The sequence below is a fragment of the Pinus tabuliformis genome, chromosome X, assembly GCF_031772625.1.
Source record: "Pinus tabuliformis cultivar Carrire ecotype Pingquan chromosome X, CPIR1, whole genome shotgun sequence".
NCBI classification, from domain to species: Eukaryota; Viridiplantae; Streptophyta; class Pinopsida; order Pinales; family Pinaceae; genus Pinus; species Pinus tabuliformis.
The window spans coordinates 1,144,855,179-1,144,872,438 of NC_142308.1; the positions used below are offsets into that span (position 1 = coordinate 1,144,855,179).

Genomic DNA, 17,260 nt, shown 5'->3' on the forward strand with positions numbered 1-17,260 from the left:
ACTGAGTAAAATTTCTGTTTGCTTTTGATAGTTTATAATTGAATTGCCCTCGTGCAGGAGAGATGGACAATGACACTGCAAATGACTTTGTGATACGGATCATTCCAACAGTATTAGCTGGAGTATTTGACATTTCGAAGCTGGCCCCTGGTCGCAATAATGTTCGAGATTTCCAGCAGGGTATTTTGAAGTTAAACCTGAGCTTTTATGTGTTGACAGAAAGAGCCTGCAATCTCATGTTATTACTTTTTGATTCTTTCAATTCCATGGTTCCTTCCTCTCTCTCTTTTCTTGCAAATAAAAGATATGGTAAATGTAAATTGTTATCTTAAGAACTTTGCTCTTCTAATTTATTCTGACAGGAGGCATGGCACAACCTACACCTGATTACAATGCGAGTATCTTGGAAGATATGTTCATCGAGGATCATAGTGCATTCCTTAAAAAGAACATTTCTGGATCAAAAACTTTTGTGGAAGCATTATTATTACTTAAAGTAAGCATGGAATATTCTATTCAACCAACATTTATTTTCTTTGTGGACTTGGTTATAGTTTTATCTAACAGATAATTGGTTATTTTTTGCAAATTATAAATGAATCCTACCTTGGTTATCAAGAGACATTGTTTGGTTATCGGTTTCTTTGTTAATTTCTCCTTGGATATTTCTGTTTAACTGCTGCAGTTCATTTTTTGTCTGACTTTTATGGCAAATTTCTTTCAGGTTTGGGCTAGACAGAGAAATTCTATCAGTGGACCTGATTGTTTGAATGGATTCATTATATCTATAATTTTAGCATACTTAACAACAGAAGGAGGTGGAAAGCGCATCACAGGCCAAATGACAGGGTTTCAGGCCTTTCGTGTTGTCATAGACTTCATTGGTATTCCTTCATAGTTTTAGTTATTTTGTCCTTAGTTCTGGTTGATGTACAACTCAGCACTTATGATGTCAGTGAAAATATTCATTTGTAGGAAACTCAGATTATTGTCTCTCTCTCTCTCTTTCTTCTCCCATGCACTGCTGCTCACCTCTCTATGTATGCGTGTGCACTCATCGGTTATATTTTCTGCATTATGGTATTCCACCAATCCATTAGTAGCCTATGATAGCCCTTGAGTCTAGTTACAAAAGCTCTGTTGCTATTTTTCTGACAATTTTGGGGTGCCTGAATCGTTGATGGCCATATGCTCATTGTCTATTTGTCGAGAAGGAAAGGTTTCATCTTTGTTGAGTGATTGATGTTAATAAGCTGACAACCTTAATGCTCACGTTGATCTTCTTTGGTTGCCCTATTTTGAAAATGTGGTAACAATGCAATGGTATCCATCGATTTATTGTAGTTTGCTTGTGGCTGTATTTCTTTGAGTATTCTGATAATCTATTTGCATTGATGCTTGACCTGGAGGAAGAGTTCAGTACCATTTGACGTTGCTTTTAGTTTTTGTCTAAAAGCTTGGATAGGGCATTTCAATAAAGATAAACGTACAGTTTTTGATAGATGCACGACAGATGTGATATAGGTCAAGGCTTTCCAAACACTACAATAATTTGGAAACTATGTCTTTCCAAGCACTCTTTTATGTAGAAACTTTGAACCTAGGGCAGTTATTGCAAATCTGAAATTTCACCTCTCAATAAAGGTTTCCCAGTGTTGAAATTTGGTACCAGAGGACAGGTGGTTCCTTAAGGCTTTGATCTTTGGCCTAGGGAAAAGTGTCCAAAAGAATTTAATTTTTCTCCTAAAGTGACTTTATAATTTTTATAAAGTCAAATCTAATTTAAAAGTGACTTTAAGTGATAAAGTTACTAAACTCTAATTTTAAAGTGACTTTAATAAAGTCAATGTAAAATTAGAAAGGAAAAGTGACTTTGGAAATAAATGACTAAGTGGGTCTTTATTAAAGTGGGGTGAATTAAAAAATAGAAAGTGAGATTTAAATGAGCATTTAATCTTAGCCCTAGATTTCAATGTATTTCAGCCATTGGATTTAGGGATTCCCCAAAAGTCACTTAGGGTTAGATTAAAGGAGGGAAAGGAGGAAAATGTCATTCATTCTTTTCATGAGCAGATTGAGAGAAGGATAGCAAGAGAGCAAGAGAGATTTCTGGACAGTGAGGAGAAGGAGGCAGCAGCTTGGCACACATTCCAAGGCAGCGTTTCAGCAAGTCTGTACAACTGAGTTAGCACACAATGAAAGGCAGGTTTTGGGCACGATTTTCTAGAAAGGCCGTACAATAGTTTTGGTTCAGATTCCAAGGAGGTCGTACAACAAGTTAGCACAGAAATCGAGGAGCAGAAAATCTGAAGTTTGCTGGCACATTTTTCAAGGGAGGCCGTACAGCAAGTGGCTGTACCTTGGCATGCTTTTCTAGGCAGAAATCCATACAGCCGTACTGCTGTTTTCTGCACAGAAATCGAGGAAAACTGTATAACAACATTTATGGCAGCATGCACGCTTTTCTAGGCAGTCCGTACAGCAGCATTTAAGGCTGAAATTTGGGCACAAAAATTGAGGAGGCCGTACAACATTTATTGTTGTTCTGTTTTGCTGTTTGCAAGTTTTTCCAGTTGGCTGTGAGGCACAGAAAACGAGATAAGTTGTAAAAGTTTGCTTGCTGATTTTTTCTGAATATTTCTCTTATTGTAAAAGCATTTTCCAGAAATAAGGAGCTTTCAAACTGGTTTCCCCCAAGAGTTGTAGGGGGTTTTTCCAGGGTCACCTTGACCAAAAATCACTGTGTTTAAATGTGTTAAATGGCTGTTTGTATGTGCTAATATTTACTTATGTATTTTCCAGCATTCTGTTATATTTCCAGAATTTGTGTTTTCAGCAAAATTTATTTTCCTGTTGTTGAATGTATGGATATGGGAAAGGGCATTTAACTATTTTGGAGAAATAAGGTGAAACTGAAAACCGGGGTGGGAAATGAGAAATTTCTACATGGTATCAGAGCTTGAGTGCTGAAGTGCAGTTTGGGACAGCAAGGAGGAAAATTACAGCCTGCTGATTTTTCACTCAGAAAATTCCAGCAAGCTGATTTTTCACAAACAACAGTTTTATCTTTACTACAACAGTGTTATTTTTCAGTTTTAGGACAACAGGATGTCATTGGGATTGAGGGTGGAGGATAGGTTGGATGGGCATACCAATTACAGCGTTTGGAAGGAGAGAATGCAAAGTATCTTTGAGGAGGCAGAAGTCTGGGACATTATGGTGCACACCACACAGAATCCTGTTGTTGTGCCTACTGATGCTACTCGGTTGGCTGCTTATAATAGAAAGAACAACAATGGTAAGAGACTGATTCTAGACGGAGTCAAAGACCATTGCATTCCTCATGTGAGAGGAAAGAGAAATGCCCATGAGATGTGGATAGCATTGTCCAGTCTCTACCAGAGTACCAATGAAAACCGGAAAATGGTCTTGAAGGAGAAGTTGAAGACCATTAAGATGGGTAATGATAGTGCAGCTGGATATCTCACAAAGATTACTAATGTGAGAGATGAGTTGGCAGCTGTTGGAGAGGTCATTCCACCCACTGGGTTGGTGCGGATTGCAGTGAATGGCCTCCCCCGTTCATGGATGAACTTTGCTGATGGCGTTTGTGCACGTGAGACCCTTCCCACATGGGAGAGGTTTTGGGATGATTGCATTCAGACAGAGATCAGGAAATGTCAGCTTGGGGCAGCCAAGCCAGTTGAGCAGGATGAGGATGTAGCACTGTTGGCAGGAGGCAAGAAAAGCAAAGGGAAGAAGTAGGCTTTCACAAGCAATGGTGGGGGCAAAGGCAAAGGTAAAGGTAAACAGGGTAACACATAGAAGGACTATTCCAAGGTGAAGTGTTGGAATTGTTAAAAGATAGGACACTATGCAGTTGTGTGTCCGGAGAAGAAGAAGAAGAAGGGGAAGAACCAGAGCTTGGTAGCTTCCGCAGAGGTTGAGGACTTTGCAGATCGTTTTGACCGAGAGTTTGGGTTCACTGCGTGTGAGTCCTCTAGTGCAGGATCGTTCAGAGGGAGCATGCTTTTCCTTCGATTAGTGGAGCATCTTCGGGTATCTGGTATGTGGACAGTGGGGCTTCACGTCACATGACAGGAGTCCGTGAGTGCTTCTCAGAGCTTTCAGAGAGTGGCACTGATATAGAGTTGTTAGAGCAGTCGGTGTGGGGACACTGACATTTCAGAGGGAGTCCAAACCTCCCTTGAAGGTGTCAGATGTTCTTTATGTGCCAGGGATGAGGAAGAACCTCATATTCGTCTCAGCCTTAGAGGACAGAGGATATGAGGTACTGTTCAGGGGAGGACAGGTGTTGATGTATCCCAGGGGCACTCCAGCTGATTCAGCTAGAGTGATAGGTGTACGCCATGCAAAGGTGTACAAGTTTGCATTCCAGCCCCTTTTGGCATTGAGCAGTAGTACCGACAGCAGAGCTAGCAATTCTGAGCTGTGTGAGATTTGGCACCGCAGGATGGGGCATATGTATCATGGAGCCTTGAGGACCTTGCGGGAGATCACTACAGGTGTGCCAGATTTTAGTACTGATCACTTTGATACTTGCAGAGGATGTGCGATGGGCAAGTTTGCCAAATCCCCTTTTCCCAGCAGTGACAACAGAGCGACTGGGATACTTGATTTGATTCATTCCGATGTGAGCGGTCGGATGTCTCATGTTTCCTTGAGTGGATATGAGTACTATGTTTTATTCATTGATGATCACTCCAGGAGGACCTGGATTTATTTCTTGAAGATCAAGAGTGAGGTCTTCAAGCGGTTTCAGGAGTTTAGAGCTCTTGTGGAGACACAGACAGGTCGGAAGATCAAGTCCCTGAGGTCGGACAATGGGGGAGAGTACACCCTTGGAGAGTTTGTTGACTATTGTGCAGAGGCAGGCATTAGGAGGGAGTTCACTGTTCCTTACAACCCCCAGCAGAACGGGGTTGCGGAGAGGAAGAACAAATCCATCGGAGGGGCTGCCAAAGCCATGTTACATGATCAGGGGTTGCCATTGTTCTTGTGGGCAGAGGCCTGCAACACAGTTGTTTATTTGCAGAACAGGAGTCCGCATCGTGGCTTGGAGCACATGACTCCGGAGGAGGCTTTTTCTGGGAAGAAGTCTGATATTGGTCATCTTCGTATCTTTGGGTGCATTACATACTCCTACATACCCAAGGAGAAGAGGACCAAACTAGAGCCCACCGCAGAGAAGGGTATCTTTGTGGGCTACAGTGAGACCTCAAAGGCCTTTCGGATTTACATTCCTGCACAGAGGAAAGTTGTTGTCAGGCGGGATGCGAAGTTCGAGGACGACAGGGCCTTTAGGAGGTCACGGGAGTTAGAGTATTTGGATCAGCCAGACCCTCATTAGCAGTTGAGTCAGTCACAGGGATCCAATGGGCAGGGATCAGGAGGATTTGGAGGTACATCTATGATGATGTCAGATCCATCAGTGAGCAGTGGCTCGTCGAGCCAGAGGGGTGGTGCTCCGAGCAGTGCATAGAGCAGTTCACTAGGGAGTCCACTGATGGACAGTTCACACGGTACCTCAGCTTCTACAGGTTCAGGTGCAGGCAGGAGGACAGCAGACAGACAGTTAGGAGTTCAGGCTCCTGATGATGATGATGAGGAGGAGTTTCATTCTCTAGTGGGAGAAGTACGCTTAGGGAAGAGGAAGCCCAAGTGGCTTCAGGACACCTTGAGAGATGCCACATTTGTTGTTGAGCCTAAGAGGCCGGTTAGAGAGAGTAGACCACCTGAGAGATTTTGTAGCTATATGGCAATGGCTACGAGCATCCTTGACTCTGAGCCTTCTAGCTATGAGGAGGCAGCTGGCCAGCAGGTTTGGAGAGAGGCCATGCAGGAGGAGTATTCTTCTATCATGAAGAATGATGTTTGGGAGGTGGTTCCGAGGCCCGAGGGCAAATCTGTGGTTACTTCCAGATGGCTTTACAAGGTAAAGCATGCTGCAGATGGCAGCATTGAGAAATTCAAATCGAGGTTTGTGGCTAGAGGGTTCTCCCAGGTAGAGGGAGCTGATTATGAGGAGACCTTCGCTCCCGTGGCTCGATATACTTCGATCCGCTCCATTATATCGATAGCAGCAGAGATGGGTTGGAAGATCCACCAGATGGATGTGAAGACTGCATTTCTCAATGGCTTCATACAGGAGGAGGTGTACATTGAGCAGCCACAGGGCTTTGAGGTGCATGGAAGGAGTCTCTTGTGTGTAGATTGAAGAAGGCCCTTTATGGCCTGAAGCAAGCTCCCAGAGCTTGGTACTCCAGGATAGATACATACTTGCAGGGGATGGGTTTCACAAAGAGTGAGGCAGATCCGAACCTTTACTATATTGTGATAGGTGAGGAGCCTCTCATTCTGGTGCTGTATGTGGATGACTTGGTCATTACAGGTGCAGAGAGACTCATAGAGCACTGTAAGAGAGATCTTGCTGCGGAGTTTGAGATGAAGGACATCGGCTTGATGCATTACTTTTTGGGTTTGGAGGTGTGGCAGGAGGAGGGGCATTTCTTCCTGGGGCAGGGAAGTATATTGTGGACATCCTTGGCAGATTCCACATGGAGGATAGTAAACCCATGTCGACACCAATGATCACCAACTGGAAGAAGCTTCATGCTTCGGATTCCGAGTTGGTGGATCCCACATTGTACAGGCAGCTGATTGGTTCCTTAATGTATTTGGTCAACACTAGACCAGATATTTGTTTTGCAGTCAACACGATGAGTCAGTTTATGTGTGAGCCTAGGAAGGTTCACTGGGTGGCTGCAAAACACATTTTGTGGTACTTGCAGGGGACAGTGGATTATGGTCTGGACTACAGGCAGGGGGATGGAGTGAGATTGGCAGGTTATACTGATTCTGATTGGGCAGGTTGTGCTTCTGATAGGAAGAGCACTTCAGGGTGCTGTTTTGGGTTGGGTTCGGCAGTAGTGTCATGGTTCAGCCAGAAGCAGCAGTCAGTAGCATTGAGTTCAGCGGAAGCAGAGTATATGGCAGCCAGTCTAGCTAGTTGTGAGGCCATCTGGCTTCGCAAGATGTTGTTTGGCTTATTTGGTCAGCCGTTGAAACCTTCAGTGATTTACTGTGATAATTAGAGTTGCATTAAACTCACGGAGAATCCAGTATTTCATGACAGGTCGAAGCATATCGGGATCAAATATCATTTCATCAGAGACTATGTTCAGAAGGGAGCTGTGAAGCTTGAGTATATTCCCACTGATGAGTAGGTTGCAGATATTCTTACCAAAGCCTTACCACGGGGCAAGCATGTCTACTTTAGAGACAAGATGGGTGTGGTGAGGAACACCTTCCTTGGTAAGAGGGAGTGTTGAAATTTGGTACCGGAGGATAGGTGGTTCCCTAAAGCTTTGATCTTTGGCCTAGGGAAAAGTGTCCAAAAAAATTTAATTTTTCTCCTAAAGTGACTTTATAATTTTTATAAAGTCAAATCTAATTTAAAAGTGACTTTAAGTGATAAAGTTACTAAAGTCTAATTTTAAAGTGACTTTAATAAAGTCAATGTAAAATTAGAAAGGAAAAGTGACTTTGGAAATAAATGACTAAGTGGGTCTTTATTTTTTTTTTTTTTTCTGAATCAGACTAATCTATTATATTACAAAAAGGTCAAAATTTACATCATCAGTGTTACAACAGAGCCGTAGCCCTGTGTTTCCTGTCGAGAGAATGACAGAATGCTCAGGAATAATCATGTCCAAAATTACATAAGACCGACACTGAACCATATCGACAGTACATAAGACCGACACTGAACATACATGGATAGCCGACACTGAAACACTGAAACACATAAGGACTGGAACAAATAAGGATATCCGTCACAGAAACATATAAGGACTGAAATACATAAGGACTGAGTCCTGACACATACAAGATGGCGGTGAGAGCAAACAGAGAAAAAAGTCCTTTCTCAGAGACTAGTGGCGAACTGCAAGTCGATTTAGTCATCATCGGTTGTGTGCGGATCCTCCTCCGCTTTGCATCTGAATTGCTTGGGGATGTCCGTTTCGGGGAGCGTGTTCCTCTGCGCAGGTTCACTTGGGCCTGCCCGAGGGTCTGGGGAGGAACTGTCTATGACGGGGCGCAGCATATCAACCGCAGGAACTTGCATGTCGACTGTGGGAGCCAACCCAGAAATCCGAGGAGAGCTTGCTTGCAAATCTTCTTCCTGACCACCAGGATTGCTACAATGCTCCACCGAAACCGTAACTATAAAAGTTGAATTTGACAGAGTACATGGAATACGATATCTCACCATGGGATGCGCAGAGTGCCCACATTCCATAATTTCTCGATGTTCCATCGCTCTACCTCGGCCAACTGCACGTCCTCTGGAGCGACTGCGGTCGGAAGAAACCTCAATTGAGGAAGAGGGGGAAAGAGCTTGCCTCTGTGACGAAGCACGACCTCTGGAGCTTCCGCGCCTGCTGATCATCCTTTGGCGCTCACGCTGCATCCCCGGATTGTCCAAAGAGCAGGAATGCCCCTTCGAAACCTCCCTCAGAACCAGAGAGTGAGCCAGCGCAACCTCCGAGCACCCAAACCTTAAGCAGAACTGCGGGAGAATGACAGAGGTGCCAAGCCTTTGTAACTCCATTTTCCCGCTACCAAGGAGAACAGTAAATGCTGAAGGGACTCGTCTTAAAACGCGCAGATGGACATTCGCCGCCGCCCTTAAATGAACACCGGTTCTGGAATACGTGGCTCGTCCGGGCTGACACATGCCCATGTGACGAGCCACTGATCTGCTACACATTAAAACCACCCGCATCCGGGAGGACTAAGTGGGTCTTTATTAAAGTGGGGTGAATTAAAAAATAGAAAGTGAGATTTAAGTGAGCATTTAATCTCACCCCTAGATCTCAATGTATTTCAGCCATTGGATTTAGGGATTCCCCAAAAGTCACTTAGGGTTAGATTAAAGGAGGGAAAGGAGGAAAAGGTCATTCATTCTTTTCATGAGCAGATTGAGAGAAGGAGAGCAAGAGAGCAAGGGAGATTTCTGGACAGTGAGGAGAAGGAGGCAACAGCTTGGCACACATTCCAAGGCAGCGTTTCAGCAAGTCCGTACAACTGAGTTAGCACACAGTGAAAGGCAGGTTTTGGGCACGATTTTCTAGAAAGGTCGTACAACAGTTTTGGTTCAGATTCCAAGGAGGCCGTACAGCAAGTTAGCATAGAAATCGAGGAGCAGAAAATCTGAAGTTTGCTGGCACATTTTTCAAGGGAGGTCGTACAGCAAGTGGCTGTACCTTGGCATGCTTTTCTAGGCAGAAATCCGTACAGTTGTACTGCTGTTTTCTGCACAGAAATAGAGGAAAATTGTACAACAGCATTTATGGTAGCATGCACGCATTTCTAGGCAGTCCGTACAGCAGCATTTATGGCAGCATGCACGCTTTTCTAGGCAGTGAGTACAACAACATTTAAGGCTAAAATTTGGGCACAAAAATCGAGGAGGCCGTACAACATTTATCGCTGTTTTGTTTTGCTATTTGCAAGTTTTTCCAGTTGGCTGTGAGGCACGAAAAATGAGATAAGTTGTAAAAGTTTGCTTGTTGATTTTTGCTGAATATTTCTCTTACTGTAAAAGCATTTTCCAGAAATAAGAAGGAGCTTTCGAACTGGTTTTCCCCAAGAGTTGTAGGGGGTTTTTCCAGGGTCACCTTGACCAAAAATCACTGTGTTTAAATGTGTTAAATGGCTGTTTGTATGTGCTGATATTTATTTCTGCATTTTCCAACATTCTGTTATATTTCCAGAATTTGTGTTTTCAGCAAAATTTATTTTCCTGTTGTTGAATGTATGGATATGGGAAAGGGCATTTAACTATTTTGGAGAAATAAGGTGAAACTGAAAACCAGGGTGGGAAATGAGAAATTTCTACACCCAGGTCTAATACCTGAGAGCTTTCAGCCGTAGGGATGTTCTAAAATATTTAATTACAACAGTGGACAGTGTTGAAGAATGTAACTAGGTTTGGTCTTCATATTTATATTTGAGTCAAAGAATGAAAAATAATTTATTATTATTATTATTATTATTATGACTTATTAAAGCATGGGTTTCATGCTTGGGTCATCATGTTTTAGGTCAAAGCCCCCATTGAGGACTTCTGGGATTTATTTTGAGTCATTAGAGTCATTGTCCATTTAAATCCTTCTTGGGCTTTTGAATCATGTAAAAATGTTTATTATTGTGTCAAATAAAGTATTTGTCACCTCCACACCAAGTCGGCCTCAATTTGGACAATTCGACCTCACCTAAAGCCTATATATACAAGCAGTTCGATTTCATTTGGAGACATCAACTCAAGAAGTTCGATCTACGTCAAAGAGGTGCAGAAAAGTGCGAAGTTGAAGATGAAGAAGGACAAAATACAAGTTGAAGTTTTTGGGCTATCTCTTTCTCTCTCTTATGTGAAGTTACTAGGCTTGTTGCTGGATCGAAGTGATACTGCTGGAGGGGTCGAAGTTCTAAAAGTGCTGGGTCGAAGTTTCTACTGCTGGAAGGTCGAAATTCTGGATTTGCTGGGTCGAAGTGCTGCAGTTGCAAGGTCGAAGATCTAGGTCGAAGTTGCTGGAAGGAGAGGTTGACTTGGTGGTTGGAGGAGGTCTGTGTCTAGGTTGAAGAGTCTTGGATTATCTCATCTTAACTACGGAAGGAAGAAGTTTGACTGGGTTTTTCGCTAGATAGGGGATTTGCCTAAATGCCTACATCTTGTGTTTCTTGTTCTTGTGATCTTCATACACATATAATTTGGTACTTGCTTGGTGAAAGATTGTTAAAATTGGCAACTAGGGCCAAACACTATGTGGGTCATCTTATTTATGACAACTGATATTTTTCTTGGATTCCTCTTGTCGAGAGGTGTAGGATTGATCTAAAGATCATCCGATTCTGACATGTATTCATGGAGATATGAATTTATTTGTGTTATGGGACAATTCGTCAAGGTCGGCCAACAACCAAATTACCCCCACTTGTGCTCAATGCTTTAGTATAAAAAGAGGTGGCTTACTAGTCATTTGGACACACACTCTTCTTGTGATCTCTTCCTCTTTACTTGTGGGTTTTGGTGGGAGGAGAGATCCTAAGAGACAACACTGCCCTACTGGAGAAGGCTCTATGCTATCATGGAGAAGGCTAAACGCTGGTATGAAGAAGCCCTAACTACTGGCCTTATGATGCCCTAACTAACACATAGTCATGAAGGCAGAAGCCCTAATGCAGTCAAGGAAGAAGGTGATATCACAACAAGGAAGTGACCTAAGTAAAAGGCTTCTAGACGCTGAGATATGAGGATCATGCTATGCCCTAGCCGCAGGTCTAAAGGGAGTTTATGCAGCTGAGGAGACCTGTCCACGCAGTAAGGAGATGTCACCTAACTGCAGTGACTAGAAGCCTATATGCTGCCCTAAAATGAAGGTTCTATACAGCATGATGTAGGATCCTTTCTTGCTGGGCAGAGGATCCCTTAACTACCCCTAGACATAGCCAAAAGGGAGAGAGTTCAAGCATGCCCTAACCACAGTCTTATTTGTCATAAGCTAGTGCCCTAAACGCAGTCAATACACAGTCCATGGAGGGAAATAAGCTGCAGTTTAGGAGGGTGCTATAGGCAGCTCAAGGTGGCTCCAAACAACAACGTGTAAATGTGCACTAGGACATAATCATTAGAGGCCTTAATCTGCAGTTAAGGAGGAATGTTAGAAGGACTGTTAGAGGATTGTTAGAGGCATTTAAGGAGGACTGTTAGAAGACTGTTAGATGCAGTTTAGAAGGACTGTTAGAGGCAGTTAAGGAGGATTGTTAGAAGACTGTTAGATGCAGTTAAGGACTGTTAGAGGACTGAAGCTCTCCGCTGCCTGAATATGAAAGAAGCCTAAACAACCATAGCCTAGTTGCTCTGCTAGGCTGCAAGCCATAGCAAGTAGCTAAGGCTGATAAGTGTAAATGGTTGCAACATATTGGATGCTATATGAGCATCATAATATATTGCAGCAACTCTGTAATTGGGTGAAGTACAATGATAGTGGTGTAGCATATAGGTGACAGTAAGGATGGGTGCAACATGGTGCAATATGGTGCAGCACAATGGTATAACATGGTATTGCAACAACTTGTTGATGATGGGTACAACATGATGATGAGATACTGCTCTGTGATTGGGTGCAACACAGTGACGGGTGCAGCATGATGATGAGGTAAAACACAGTGATGGGTGCAACATGGTGATGGAGTCACCTTGTAGGATCAGTTGAAGTAGTATGTCCTCACCGGAGTTTAGATCAGCTACCTCATGTGTTATCTTCATAAGGAAGGTCTCTGCTCTTATTTTGATAAGTCAAAATGTTGACTTCTGATGCATATGTACTATCTCTCTCTCTGCTGAACTACTGAAGAACATAAGAAAAATTGATCAAGGGTTTCCCCACATTGGGGTTTGTCCCTGGCTAGCGCCACATCTTGTGTCCTCTTGTCTTGGCTTGTTTTCTGCGATTTATGTTTATGTTCTATCTGCATTTTACTATCATGCTAAATGTGATTGGTAATCTAGAATTGATATTGAGCCAATATGGAAAATTGAAGTAAATTTGCTCTCAGCATATAACATATCTAAAATTAACAAAGATAATATAATAAAATATCAAAGAAGCCAATATAATTCACAAATTATCAAGAAAGAGAAATCTAACCTAACTCTACTAGCCTTGATTTCTCAACATGGTATCAGAGCAAAGGTCAGGGAAGATTGGAGATCACTCTATTGGCTTGAAAGAAAGGGCTGCTCCCTCTATGATAAGATACTTGAAAATGGGGTTCAACATTGTAGGAAGCTGTATCAAAAGGGTCATCTACAACTTATTCAACAAAATCAAAGACAAAGGGTTTTTGGCTTGCACTCACAGGTTCACTCAATGATGACAATGTATGGATTATTGATAGTGGGGCATCAAGGCACATGACAGGAGATAACAAACAACTTCATACTCTATTGAAAGAACAATCTTCTCATGTAGTGGAATTAGGAGACAATAAAAGCTATGCTGTTAAAGGCCTGGGATCAACTTCTTTAAAGTTGGACAATGGAGCAAAGCTACATCTCAATAATATACTATATGTTCCAGGTTTGAAAAAGAATTTACTTTCAATTTCTTGCTTAGAAGATAAAGGTGATAGAGTTGCTTTTGTAGATGGAAAGGTTTTGACTTGGGGTAAAGATTCAAGCATTGATAAAGCTAGAGTCATTGGAATTTGTGAAGGAAGTTTATATAGAGTATTGACACCATCTCCTCAAGCCCTAGTTCACATGGAAATCAATCCCATTGAACTATGGCATAGAAGATATGGTCATTTACATTACAAGGTTATTCCCTCTCTCAACAAATTGGCAAATGGTATTCCTAATGTTAAAGAAGATCGTGAAGGATATGCAAGGGATGTGCCTTAGGAAAGAATACAAGAAAACCATTTACAAGCAGTGAAACAAGGTCTAAAGAAATATTGGACCTTATCCATTCAAATGTATGTGGGCCTATGTCTGACAAATCACTTGGAGGTCATCTCTATTATGTAACCTTCATTGATGATCATTTTAGAAAGACATGGCTCTATCTACTCAAAACAAAGGATGAAGTATTTGAAAAATTCAAGGAATTCGGGTTTGAAGTAGAGACCTTAATCGAAAGAAGAATAAAGACTTTAATATATGATAATGGTGGAGAATACACTTAAAAAGAAATAATTGCATATTGGAAAGAAGCAGGAATTAAGAGGGAGCTCATTGTTCCATACAATCCTGAACAAAATGGAGTTGCAGAAAGGAAGAATAGAACACTCGAAGAATGTATTCAAACAATGATCTTTGATCAATACATTCCAAATTTCTATGGGGAGAAGCTGCAATGATTGTTGTATATATTTAAACTAGAAGTCCTCATAGAATCCTCGATAATATGACAAACGAAGAAGCATTCACAGGAAGGAAGCCTTGTGTGGACCATTTCCGAATCTTTGGATGTCCTGCCTATATCCATCTTCCAAAGGACAAACGAAAGAATCTACATCAAAGAAGGAAGACACATTGAAGTAAGTAGGGGTGTTATATTTGATGAAAATCATGCCTACAAAAGATCCAAAGATATTCATATTGATTCTAATGACGAAGACATACCACTATTCGAAGAAGAAGAGCACCACAACAATCCTACTACAAATCAAGAAGAAGAAGAAGAAGAAGGACCAAGTGAGCCTATTCAACTTGTGATCATACCCGACACAAGGAAAAGGCCAAATTAGTTAAAAGCTACTCTTGAAGATGCCGAAGGACATGGAGTTGTTAACATAACCTTTAGAGAAAGTAAAAGACCAAAAATATATTTTGGATATGCTACATACATGACAAAGCTAATAGAAGCTGAACCAACTACATTTGAGGAAGCTGCTCATCAAGAAGTATGGAAGAAAGCTATGCAGGAAGAATATCAATCCATCATGAAGAATGGGGTTTGGGAAATTGTTCCTAGACCTAGTGACAAATTGGTTGTCACTTCCAAATGGATCTACAAGATCAAACACGTTGTTGATGGAAGCATAGATAAGTACAAAGCCAGATTCGTTGCTAGGGGTTTCTCTCAAAAGGAAGGCATAGACTATGAAGAAACCTTTGCACCTACCACAAGATATACTACTATAAGATCTTTGGTTTCGTTGGCTGCAACAATGGGATGGAATATCCATCAAATGGATGTGAAAACAACATTTCTGAATGGGACCATAGATGAAGAAGTATATATTGAACAACCTGAAGGATTTGAAATAAATGGCAAAGATACTCGTGTGTGTAGACTCAAGAAGGCATGATATGCAAGAATGGATGCATACCTTCTAAGAATCGGGTTCGTCAAAATTTATGTTGATCCAAATCTCTATATCAAGGTTGTGGATAATGAGCCAGTCATTATTCTACTATATGTGGATGATCTATTTATTACAGGTGTAGAGCGAAGGATACAAGAATGCAAGAAGATGTTAGCAGCCGAATTTGAGATGAAGGATCTGGGTCTAATGCATTATTACCTAGGATTGGAAGTATGGCAAAAACCTGGGGAAATCTATTTGGGGCAAGGAAAGTATATAATCAAGTTGTTGCCAAAATTCAGGATGATGGATCCGAAGCCCATGACTACTCCCATGATCATCAATCTCAAGAAATTAAGAAGCTTCAACTCAAGTCTTGTAGATCCTACCTCCTATCGAAAGTTGGTGGGTTCTTTGATGTATCTGGTAAACACTAGACCAGATATATGTTTTGCTGTGAACATTCTTAGTCAATTTCAGTTGGAGCCTCGTCATGATCATTGGTTAGCTGCTAAGCATATATTGAGATATCTATGAGGTACTATTCATCATTGCTTAAAGTATGATAGCAAGGAAGTCAAGCTGAAAGGTTTTATAGATTCTGATTAGGGTGGTAGTGAGACGGATGGAAGAAGCACTACTGGTGGATGTTTTAGTTTGGGGTCTGCGATGATTTCATGGACGAGCAGAAAACAAAATCCTATTGCTTTAAGTAGTGCTGAAGCTGAGTATGTGGCTGCATATGAAGTAGGAAAGGAGGCTGTATGGTTAAGGAAGCTTTTGCCAGATTTGTTTGAAAAACCTCGAAGTCCTACATTGATAAATTGTGATAATCAAAGTAGCATTAAGATTTCTGAAGATCTCGTGTTCTATGCAAGGACGAAGCATATCAACAATAAGTACCACTATATTAGAAGTTTGGTACAAGATGGGATTGTGAAGCTATAGTATGTTCTGACTAATGAACAGGTAGCTGATATGTTGACAAAGTCTCTTCCTAATAAGAAGTTTGAGTATTTGAGAAACATGCTTGGTTTGGTTGATATTACTGATTTCGTTAATGAAAGATGTTTGGAAAAGACTTGAGGAGGCATCTTGTGTGATACAAAGTGCCTGGGAGGACATCTGGCCGACATATATATGATGTCTAGATTTTGAAGAGGGAGGGTGGCGTTGTTCATGGAGCTTTGACCTTGGATACACATCTAGATCCCTGGGTTGATGGTTAGCAAGTAAGCCTAATGGTACCTAGACTGGCTGAAAGCTTTAGTCCATCTTAGTCCCACTCAGATAGATTGCCCTAGTTAGGAATCCAGTTCGTGGCACCTTGTGTGCCGAAGTTCTTCGTAGTTCTTGTGTTTTGAGATCTTCCTTGTACTTGTATATACATGTGTGATTTATGAATACCTCCCTAGTTAAGAGGGAGTGTTGAAGAATGTAACTAGGTTTGGTCTTCATATTTATATTTGAGTCAAAGAATGAAAAATATATTATTATTATTATGACTTATTAAAGCATGGGTTTCATGCTTGGGTCATCATGTTTTAGGTCAAAGTCCCCATTGAGGACTTCTAGGATTTATTCTGAGTCATTAGAGTCATTCTCCATTTAAAGAGACCCTTCTTGGGCTTTTGAATCATGTAAAAGGGTTTATTATTGAGTCAAATAAAGTATTTGTCACATCCACACCAAGTCGGCCTAAAGGAGATCAAGTCGGCCTCAATTTGGGCAATTTGACCTCACCTAAAGCCTATATATACAAGCAATTCGATTTCATTTGGAGACATCAACTCAAGAAGTTCGATCTACATCAAAGAGGTGCAGAAAAGTGCGAAGTTCAAGGTGAAGATGGACGAAATACAAGTCAAAGTTTTTGGGCTATCTCTTTCTCTCTATTATGTGAAGTTACTGGGCTTGCTGCTGGATCGAAGTGATACTCTGGAAGGATCGAAGTTCTGAAAGTGATGGGTCAAAGTTTCTGCTGCTGGAAGGTCAAAATTCTGGATTTGTTGGGTCGAAGCGCTGCTACTGCAAGGTCAAAGTTGCTAGAAGGAGAGGCTAACTTGGTGGTCTGTGTCGAGGTCGAAGAGTCTTGGATTATCTCATCTTAACTACTAAAGGAAGAAGTTTCACTGGGTTTTCCGCTAGATAGGGGTTTTGCCCTAGTAGAGTGCCTACATCTTGTGTCTCTTGTTCTTGTGATCTTCATACACCTATAATTTGGTAATTGCTTGATGAAAGATAATATAGCAAAGATATAAAAGAAGCCAATATAATTGACAAGTAATTATCAAGAAAGAGAAATCTAACCCTAATTCTACTAGCCTTGGTTTCTCAACAGACAATACCAAATACTTCA

General features: G+C 41.5%; 1 protein-coding gene across 4 annotated transcripts in view; it reads left to right on the top strand.

Annotated features, from left to right (window-relative positions):
- LOC149143923 (uncharacterized) overlaps positions 1 to 17,260 on the top strand; it is a 289,497-nt gene that overhangs the window by 90,674 nt on the left and 181,563 nt on the right. For all 4 annotated transcript variants that reach the window (XM_089446412.1, XM_089446413.1, XM_089446414.1 and 1 more), the window contains exons 4-6: positions 58 to 180; positions 363 to 496; positions 725 to 884. In XM_089446412.1, coding sequence (XP_089302538.1) covers positions 58 to 180; positions 363 to 496; positions 725 to 884 — 417 coding nt within the window. The remainder of the gene's footprint in view (positions 1 to 57; positions 181 to 362; positions 497 to 724; positions 885 to 17,260) is intronic.